The sequence below is a fragment of the Bactrocera latifrons genome, unplaced genomic scaffold (genome assembly GCF_001853355.1).
Source record: "Bactrocera latifrons isolate USDA-ARS-PBARC rearing strain unplaced genomic scaffold, ASM185335v1 scaffold_643, whole genome shotgun sequence".
Lineage (NCBI taxonomy): Eukaryota > Metazoa > Arthropoda > Insecta > Diptera > Tephritidae > Bactrocera > Bactrocera latifrons.
The window spans coordinates 90,933-100,532 of NW_017537316.1; the positions used below are offsets into that span (position 1 = coordinate 90,933).

Sequence of the window (9,600 nt, forward strand, 5' to 3'; positions counted from 1 at the left end):
AAAAAATTTCACACACACAAATCATGCGAACCATTACCCAATAAAACTTTTTCTTTACTATTTTCAATTGATTTTTACTTTATTAATAAGATTCAGTTTCAAAATATTTAACAAATTTTCCACATCCATACATCTACACCATACCTACATAAACTTGTATATCTATATTAGAAACTTATAATAATATTGATTATAATTACAAATGCAATAAATATATTATAAAAATTCAAAAAAAAAAAATATTCTAGAATTACTTGAATAAATAAAGGTATAAACATATATATTACAAATAATGTTGTTTTATTTGAAAATGGGATTTCTTGAAACAATATATGATCACAGAAAATATCTGCTTACATATTCGGGCGTTTTGAAAACTCTACTGACATTTTATGTTGCAAATTATTTGAAAAATTAACTCAGGGGAGCTCAAATGCAATAAAATATAACAAATGTAATTTCCAACAGGGAAACTCTGCTCAAAAACGCAAAAAATGTATGCAGTGTTACTAAATCAGTAGTAGCCAAAGAGCGAAATATATATTAAAAATATATCATTATTATTAAATAATAATATATTTGTATATTTACGACTATATTCAGAGAACGTATAATATTATGTTTTCTGATATAAACTGACAATTTATTTGTGGTATATTAATTTTATTATATAAAAAAAAATTAACATTGTTGACACAACTGAAGCACGATTTTTCATAAATATACATATAAATATGGCAACGCTAACAACAGCTGATTTTCAGTTGTCAAAATCTGACAAACAATATTTTGTGCTGTTTTGCTGCTACCATCGAATACCAATTGGAGAAAAGGTTTGAACCACTTTCCGACTTTTTAGTTATTTTAAAAAGCGAGTTTGCAATTTAAAGTATCAACGAGGTATGCCACGAAGTGACAATTATACAAATATAGAACAGTTTGCAAGCGTTTCCATGTTATTAACAAAAGTAAATAGCTTGTAAAATTATATAACCTTGCTGTTAATACTGGGCGAACCCGCGATATTTTAATAAAATTTCATTTAGAAATTAGCTACAGAGTTTACATAGCATATCTCCCATTGTAGCAATAAAAAATCATGGGCGGACACGGACATGGTGAACCCTACAAAGTGCCACATCCATCAATTTACAAAGTGGAAAATATTCCCAAGTTACGCGAAGTGCAAGAAGCGCTAGCTCGTCAAGGTTTAAAGGATCCATGGTTACGGTTAGTATTCGCTAAGAATACAAATAATAATAATATATCACTCTTCTCTAATTTTAGAAATGAAGTGTGGCGTTATGAGCCCAGCAAAATGGGCACACATGCTAGCCGTGCACGCGCTTTCTTCCTACGTGGTCTACTGTGGGGCTCAATTGCTGCCGCCGTGCACATTGGTTGCGAATATGCTTTTAGTTCGAAAGATGATCACGGCCATGGACATGGTGATGGTGAACACTCTGAAGGTGCCCATCATTAAACACTGCTTTGCATAGAACAGTTGTCTTTATTACTACTTTTAAATAAAGCAAACAAATACCAAATTTGTTTGTCATTATCCGATGTTGCACAAGGGTGGCATGTTAGTCAAGTAYCAAATACAGCGTTTAGGATAATTTAAAGGTTGTGTTTTGTTTTATTTTGATTTCTGTCTTCTACTCATTGAAATGCATCGGTTTCAAAATTTAAYTACCAGTTCTATTGGGAAATTAGTTGTGATCCTATTTATATGATAAAGTGTACAATTTAAGCAATACGAGGTTTGAGTTCGTCGTAACAAGAACGGAGGAAGATTTGTGGTTTTTTGCCTGGATTGAAGTACTCATGGCCCTGTAAACCAAATGAGATATAGAATAAAGAAACCTACGGCTTAGTAAAATTTGTAATTACCTTCGACCAATCATAGCCAACCGCATAAGCAAATATTTGTCCATTGTTATTGAAAGCACACTTTGTAATCGATTGATCCATTGTCTCTGAAGATTTAAGTTTTGTACGCGCATCTTTATCCCAGAAGCTGAAAGTACCATCTGAACCCACAGTGACCAAAGTACCATGCACCGGATGGAAGGCTATATCATTCACAGCATAAATGTCTTGATAACCGGCAGTACCAGTTGTGCGATGGCACTTGAAGGTGAAGTTATCTTTTGGATTTACTGGATTTACATACTGTATTGCAACACGACCTTCAATACTACCAAGCGCATATCCTTAAATTAATATAAATAATGTTGAAAATGAGGTTGCGCACTTTAAACATACATGTTTACCTGTCGGTGCCTTTTTCTTATCTCTAAAAATTGATATTGTTCTATGTTGATATTTCAGCGGGCTGTCTTGTCGTTTAAACTCAGTCGGTGTGTTTTCCAGTGAATAAACAATTAGACCGCGATTAGCAGTACCAACAACAGCCATTGGATAATCTACATCAGCACAGTAACAGCGTTCCGGCAAATTGATTGCCATTAGTGGATTGGGTGTACGAGTATCCCAAAACTGGAACGAAATAAATGTTAAGAATGTCCAATAAAAACATGTTTAAAAGAAATACCTTTAAAGTTTTATCCCACGAACCAGTCATTAAACAACTATAATTCGAACCTTTTATCCAGTGGCATGTCTTTACGGGCGCATCATGTGCCGCCACCTGTACTACTTGGTCAGAGGCTAAATCCCACATTTTGACTTGTTTGTCACAGGATGCCATGAAAACTTTTGTGCCATCGTCGGACCAACATACATCTAACACTGGTCCTCCCATTGTTTTCATTGACTTTGGAACAGTTTTACCCGTTTGCTCCACCTCCCAACAACGTACACTGCTATCCCAGCTACCAGCTATGAGAAAATTTTGTGGTATCGTGCTGGGACTAAATTCCAATGCAGATACGGAATCATCTGGTGGCATTGTCACTTCGAAATCATTCATACGATTTGTTGAAGGTGCGGCGGTGGTCGCACCAAGAGTTTGTTGACCGAACATATCGTGTTTCTTACTGAAAACAAATTGGCGGCAACAAATTGATTTATACCTTCAGCCGTCAACTGCTTCAATCCAAGTGCTGTATGTTTTGATATCTTTATTAAGCAAGGTCTAACTCTATTGTTACTATTCCTAATTAGACAAAAATTTAACCGATAATTAGAAAATTGGCAGAAAATCGCAATGTTTCGAAATTCAATAAAAAAAAAACCACGCACAGTGGCTTGTTGCCGGCTGTCAAAAGTAGAGTATTACCAGACTTGTTAATTGAATCAGTTTAAACTGTTTTAATAATTATGAAAATATGGAATGAGTAGAGTATTATCTGTAATTTATAATGCGCAATATTTCTTGCCTTAATAAAGCTTGTTACATAGCACAACATAAATTAGTAAATTAAGGTACTAAAAAAGTTTAATTTTTTCTTTGCACACATAGACATTGTACATACCTACATAAGTATTATGACATTTCATTATTCATGACATTTCGAAAATCGGCATGAAAGCAAGTGTCTTTTGGCAAATGCAGCATATTGTCACGAATCCTATTCAAATTAAATAATAAGCATTAATAATTTGTGGTAGCAAGGTATTATTTATAGTTTCAAATGTATATTATTGTATAAACAATTATTTCTTCAGTGATTTTCTTATTAGCTGTATATCTATATTTGCATTCTACATTCGTAATCAAGTCAAAGTGTGTTCTTGACAATGTTGCGTACCTTTGTAACCACCGCTGGACGACTTTCACAACAACACCATCAATCATTGTTGCTCAGGAATGGACGTCAATTAATACAGCAAAGCCGCACCAAAGCATCGACACCTATGAATACAATAATAATGTTTGTGCCGCAACAGGAGGCGTGGATCGTCGAGCGTATGGGTCGTTTTCATAGAATAATGGAACCCGGTCTTAATATACTAGTGCCCTTTATTGATAAAATTAAGTATGTTCAAAGTCTGAAGGAAATAGCAATAGATGTACCCAAACAGAGTGCCATCACTTCGGACAATGTGACATTGAGCATAGATGGCGTTTTGTACTTGCGAATCATTGATCCTTATCGCGCTTCATATGGTGTTGAAGACCCAGAATTCGCGATAACACAACTCGCTCAAACCACTATGCGTTCCGAGTTGGGTAAGATGTCACTGGATAAGGTCTTTCGTGAGCGTGAATCTCTCAATGTAAGCATAGTGGATTCGATTAACAAAGCAAGTGAGGCTTGGGGTATTGCATGCTTACGTTACGAAATTCGTGATATTCGTTTGCCTTCACGTGTGCATGAAGCTATGCAAATGCAGGTCGAAGCGGAACGACGTAAACGAGCTGCTATTTTGGAATCAGAAGGTAGTCGCGAGGCTGAAATCAATATTGCTGAAGGTAAAAGAAAATCACGTATACTTGCCTCCGAAGCTGAAAGACAGGAGCAAATTAACAAAGCCAGCGGTGAAGCGGCTGCTATGTTAGCTGTTGCCGATGCACGTGCCCGTGGACTCCAGACTGTTGCTAAAGCATTACAAGATTTAGATGGCAAAAATGCTGCCTCCCTCACTTTAGCTGAGCAATATATTGATGCGTTTAGAAATTTAGCGAAAACAAATAACACACTCATACTGCCGTCGAATCCCAGCGATGTAACAGCACTCGTCACACAAGCTTTAAGTGTTTATCAAACGATTTCAAATAATAACATTGGAAATGTAAAGAGTTTACGTACTGTAGATGGTATTGTGGAGAATAGTATTGATGAGAGTAAATGTAAACAGGATAAAAAAATGGAAATTGAATAATTTGCGAAACGATAAAGTGAACTATGAATTGGAATAAAATTGCAATTTATAAGTCATATTGTTACATGCATTTGTTTTCCTTCGATTGCATTCAAATAAATACCTTCACATTTATTTGAATATAATTAAGTACAAATGAAGTTTGGATTATTGAATTCTTTAAAAAAAAATATTTTGTTTTATTCTTCGTATTGAAAATGTAAACTGGAACTGATAATAAATGTGTTTAATTGTGTACGTGTAAGCGCTTTTAAGGCAACTGTTCATGCATTCGCATAATATTTTTTAATTGGTAGTTTTTTCTTAATGGAACTGTAGTTTAGGTTTATGTCTTCGCTAAATGTGTTGAATAAAAATCGAGTTCATTACATTTACCATTCGTTCGTTATGTTAAAATAACGTACAGAACGTAAATGGTTTGGTTTATTGCTGTTACTTTTCCTTTAAGAATTATTTGAAAAGTAAAGAATTTCACTAAAATCGGGGGAATCTGCAATCAAACTTTATAGAGACACAAAGTATATGTAGGCAGGATAATGATTTAGGAAAATTAGCTGGTTCTAGTACGAATTTAAGTGTAAGCGTTAATTATTTTACTTTAACTCTGACGGACAAGAAATATTGACATGGAAATCTCAACAAATGTTAAAGAAATTGGTTTGGCTATTTAAGTTTCTCAAACTACCTTTAGCTGTTAGAACATACGTAAGTATATTTGCTTGTTTATAACCACAATTTCAAGCACAAAAATATGAAATTATTTAATTGTGCAATTAAAACGAAATTAACGTCTCATGCTTTTAAGTAAGTTGAAAAATATCTGATTTATTTACCATTTTCGTAGTGCAATGAACTAGTGAAGGTCGAAATACTACTAATCCAAACTAAATAATTTTTATAATGCTACTTATTTACATGACAATAATGTTAAACTCCAAAATAAATTTTTAAATTTGCAGTCTTATCGTTTTGCGCATACATATGTATGTATGTATGTGAGCATATTTGAATATACTGTTATTTAGCTTCACATATGGTTATGTATGTAGGTATCCATGTACATACATGGCAGGCAAAATCCGTTATCAATTTACCATCAATAATAAATAATCAAACTTTTCCAATAAATATAAGGTTTTACATAAAAATATAGAGGCCATATACACACATAGATACATGTATGTATATGCATTTGTAATTTTCACACGATTGCTACGCTTAGCGAATTTGCAATCAAAATAGAAACACAAATAATTAAGTTTAAAAATAAAGAAAAATTTATCTAAAAATTTAAATTACACAAAGGCCAATTAGCACTATTATACATGTGCCAATATTTATATAGTAATGTACATATATACAATTTATAATGCATGTATGCATATACATACATAAGTATGTATGAATGCGTGCATTCGCTTTCGCTAATCATTTTTAGGTACGTATGTATGCATACAAGTGTTGGTATCTAAAATAAATAAAGGCAGCAAAATGAAAATCCCCGAAATTTTTGAATGGCAACCGAGTTTCGTGACCTCGTCGAGGCACAGTGGGACGAATTCCGATAATAAATTTTGATATGGTACAATAACTCATTTCAAGATCTAGTTTAAATTTCTATAAAAAAAATAATCTATTAAAGAGAATCATATGAGAGATGAATTTTCTACCAATGAAGAACTCAAAAAAATATGTATTAATGTATGTATGTATCTTCAGTTGCCAACAAAGTGTGACCGCATGAACATATCGCATCTTTGAATTTTCAATAAGAAAAATGTTTTTTGCCACAAAATTTTTGAATCATGTATCCACTAATGATATTTCCATAGTCCATATATTTACATTGAACGTAAACAAAATTTCATATTTTCACATAAAAATAACACTTGTGTCATATGTAAAATTCTATAAATTGTAAATTATATTGGTTTGAAAACTCTACATAACTCTACAGCATAATATGATATTATGGCAAAGTTCAATTCTACAATTCTCTTTAGCTAACTACCACAGATCTCTCAAATTGGTTGGTTTTCAATGATACAACGTTTTTCATAACGGTGCAAAACAAAACATGTAACAAAGCTTTTTTCATGAAATTGTAGTTATCACTGATTTTAAAAGATCAGTAAAATTACACAAACACATTTACTTAACTTTATGTAGTTGTTATTTTGTTGTAAACGTTTGACCACAACATCCCACTGTGTAGTTAAAATAGTAACAATTGTGGTATGTAGCCGTCTTGTCTTGCGAAAACGCTTTGTTGTTGTGTGTTACGAGTGAATTTGTTCGATCATGCTCATGTTAAGATTGTTTAGATGAAAGAGCTGCTAGAGAAATCATTTATATTTTAAAATAATTTATTTCATAAGTTAACTCTTCCCTGCTCAGCTCTGCTCTGTAGGCATTTTAGTTACTTTAATTTCTGATGCAATATTGACCCCATTGAAATAATACTAACATGCGAGCACTTAGTTGACCTCACAATCGTTTGGTACTTTTTTCGTTTTGAATTAATTGTTGTAGCTCAAGTTAAAGGTAAAGTGACCATCCTAAATCGGGGTAATTTTTTTATGAAAGTAGGTCGAGAATGCAATAAGCGCCGGCAAATCACTGGCTATGATTAAGACGTCCTAACTAAAGCAGAGGGGTATGTCAGCAAAATTCACAGAATTTCGAATTGATAAATTGCAAATATGCGGTAAATTTTTCCCATACAAAAAAGAAATAAATAAATATGAAAAGCAGGGCATATCTTGAAAGACGCATAAAGTAGGTATACGCAGTCAATATTATCGACTGGTATCAACAACTTTGACGAAAAAAGCACCAAAGGCCGGAAATAACATCACTTTACAGGAATTATATACATATGTATCTGTTGCTTTTGGTTCGAATTTCGCCGAATTATAACAGGTGATTAACTACATAAACTAAAACAAAAAAGCAATGACCTAAGGCAAGAAATAACGCCTACAAAATACAAAACACATATGGTAAGGCTGTAAACTTTTGCCTATTTTGTTTATTAATAAAAATCTCAAATAGTCTCCCACGTCACTGTTTGAGTCACAACTTCGAAGTTGTAGGTAATTTCGTCTAACGTGGAACCAATGCAGAATAAATCTAGCCAAGAGGTGCTACTTTGGACTGAGTAGGCAATTAAGAAGTACAGTCTTCTCTCTATGAACAAAAACCAAACTCTATAAGTCACTCATCATCCCCGTCCTGATATGGTCCATGGCRCATCAGCAACGGCGAATATCGCAGTCGATGGAACGATGAGCTGTACGAGATATACGACGACATTGACATAGTTCAGCGCATTAAAGCAGGCTAGGTCATGTCGTCCGGATGGACGAAAGCACTCCAGATGTATTCGACACAGTACTCGCCGGAGTAGGCAGGAGACCACTCCGTTGGAAAGATCAGGTGCAGAACGACTTGGCTTCGCTTGAAATCGCCAATTGGCGCCATCTTGCGAAAAGAAGAAACGACTGGCGTGCTGTTATTAACTCGGCTATAACTGCGAAAGMGATTTCTACGCCAGTAAAGAAGMAAAATAATTCAGTCTTTCAGGTCAAGACTGTTAGACTAACAGAAAGCGCTAAGTGGAGTTTTACAATAATCAGCAAATTTATATAGTTTCTTGTRTATAGCCAAGCGACAATAAAGGCAATTTTGAAAAGCATCATCTGSTGAACTCTATAAATTTGGAAATATTAGCGATGTTTTGAGAACAATTGAATAATTTTATTCAAAGGCGTATGACCCATTCAGATGTGAAACAATTAACATGATAATAACCCTTGTTAAACAGCTAAAAATAACTCAACAGTTTCAATAAGAAATTAATGGCATTTCAAAGATTTCCGCTGTTCGCTCTGTAGAGAAATTGTATGTTACAATAAGTCAAATGGGGGGAGTTTTCACAGTGGCAATTCATAGTTTTTAACTGCTTACAGAGAATTCTTTATGTGTTTTGAAGGAAATGAACATACCAGTAGGCACAAAATCGTATACATACATACATATGTATATAAATTATTAAGTAAACAGTAGATATATGCACAACCATATGCATATATACATATACATCTATAAATGAATGGGTGCATATCGGAACATAGTATAATGTATAGATAAATTAGTCATTTTAAAATTAAATGTGTCAAAAACGAGTGTAAAAAGGGACGATGATTAATTGCAAAACATGTTAAATGACAGCGCGTACAGAAGAGCGGACCGATGTACAGAGAGCCGAAAAGACGAAAAAAACGAAATGGCATTCCATATTAAAAATCTTTGGCTCGAAACCAGTTTTAGACTTATAGTCTCTTGGCAAAGTTGGTCAGAATGATCCGTAGCACATTTGCCGTATACGCGATTTTATAGTAAAAAAAACAYAMTTTTATACATACATACACACAGACWGCTGTGCAGTCCATTAGCAGGTGTTCTGGAGTTTCAAACTCCAAGTCGCAGAATCRGCAATTTGCAMAAGAAGCTAGGTCCGTGTTACATAAGCGCTTCTTGAACTTRCAATGGTCAGTGTGTAAGGCGACAAGTCGCCTGAGTTTTTCCCTTTRGATTCTGATTACATAATTAAATCGGTTGAGGTTGTAACCAACCATTAGCAACTTGGCATGGTGCATGTCTAGGRTTTATTGCCAATATTTCTCCCTGCCCACTGCTGAATACTTGCGGGGCAGCTCTTTTATGGTGTGGGGACTAACCGCAAGGAAAGGTTTCGGTTCTATTATGTTGGTGGATGCGGTGGAGCGGGCAAGCTCAACAACCAGT

The 9,600-nt window shown here is 34.2% G+C and overlaps 3 protein-coding genes across 6 annotated transcripts; 2 read left to right on the plus strand and 1 right to left on the minus strand.

The window, feature by feature from the left end:
• Nucleotides 1-757: 757 nt before the first annotated feature.
• Nucleotides 758-1,625, plus strand: LOC108975412 (NADH dehydrogenase [ubiquinone] 1 beta subcomplex subunit 3). 2 transcript variants are annotated; one of them, XM_018943885.1, is made up of 3 exons: nt 758-833; nt 1,088-1,230; nt 1,288-1,625. In XM_018943885.1, exons 2-3 carry the CDS (start codon nt 1,100-1,102, stop codon nt 1,481-1,483), a joined length of 327 nt encoding a protein of 108 aa, XP_018799430.1. In that variant the 5' UTR covers nt 758-833; nt 1,088-1,099; the 3' UTR covers nt 1,484-1,625. The 2 variants fall into 2 exon arrangements, with proteins under 2 accessions (XP_018799430.1, XP_018799431.1); XM_018943886.1 differs by having other exon boundaries at nt 813-900.
• On the minus strand, nt 1,610-3,251 carry LOC108975411 (mRNA export factor). Its single transcript, XM_018943884.1, has 4 exons — nt 2,558-3,251; nt 2,277-2,502; nt 1,894-2,216; nt 1,610-1,833 (listed from the first exon to the last, which is right to left on the minus strand). The coding sequence occupies exons 1-4, from the start codon at nt 2,987-2,989 to the stop codon at nt 1,750-1,752; spliced, it is 1,065 nt and encodes a 354-aa protein (XP_018799429.1). The 5' UTR covers nt 2,990-3,251; the 3' UTR covers nt 1,610-1,749.
• Nucleotides 3,252-3,485: 234 nt separating this feature from the next.
• LOC108975414 (stomatin-like protein 2, mitochondrial) lies at nt 3,486-4,855 on the plus strand. 3 transcript variants are annotated; one of them, XM_018943887.1, is made up of 2 exons: nt 3,486-3,580; nt 3,634-4,855. In XM_018943887.1, the coding sequence occupies exon 2, from the start codon at nt 3,706-3,708 to the stop codon at nt 4,789-4,791; it is 1,086 nt and encodes a 361-aa protein (XP_018799432.1). In that variant the 5' UTR covers nt 3,486-3,580; nt 3,634-3,705; the 3' UTR covers nt 4,792-4,855. The 3 variants fall into 3 exon arrangements, with proteins under 3 accessions (XP_018799432.1, XP_018799433.1, XP_018799434.1); XM_018943888.1 differs by having other exon boundaries at nt 3,649-4,855; XM_018943889.1 differs by having other exon boundaries at nt 3,687-4,855.
• Nucleotides 4,856-9,600: the final 4,745 nt, after the last annotated feature.

Excerpts from the sequence above, each read along its gene's own strand:
- LOC108975412 (XM_018943885.1), top strand. The coding sequence starts at position 1,100 with ATGGGCGGACACGGACATGGTGAACCCTACAAAGTGCCACATCCATCA. Across the intron at positions 1,231-1,287 it reads TTAAAGGATCCATGGTTACG|AAATGAAGTGTGGCGTTATG; the intron begins GTTAGTATTCGC and ends CTCTAATTTTAG.
- LOC108975411 (XM_018943884.1), bottom strand. The coding sequence starts at position 2,989 with ATGTTCGGTCAACAAACTCTTGGTGCGACCACCGCCGCACCTTCAACA. Across the intron at positions 2,503-2,557 it reads CGTGGGATAAAACTTTAAAG|TTTTGGGATACTCGTACACC; the intron begins GTATTTCTTTTA and ends ATTTCGTTCCAG. Across the intron at positions 2,217-2,276 it reads TAAGAAAAAGGCACCGACAG|GATATGCGCTTGGTAGTATT; the intron begins GTAAACATGTAT and ends TATTAATTTAAG.
- LOC108975414 (XM_018943887.1), top strand. The coding sequence starts at position 3,706 with ATGTTGCGTACCTTTGTAACCACCGCTGGACGACTTTCACAACAACAC.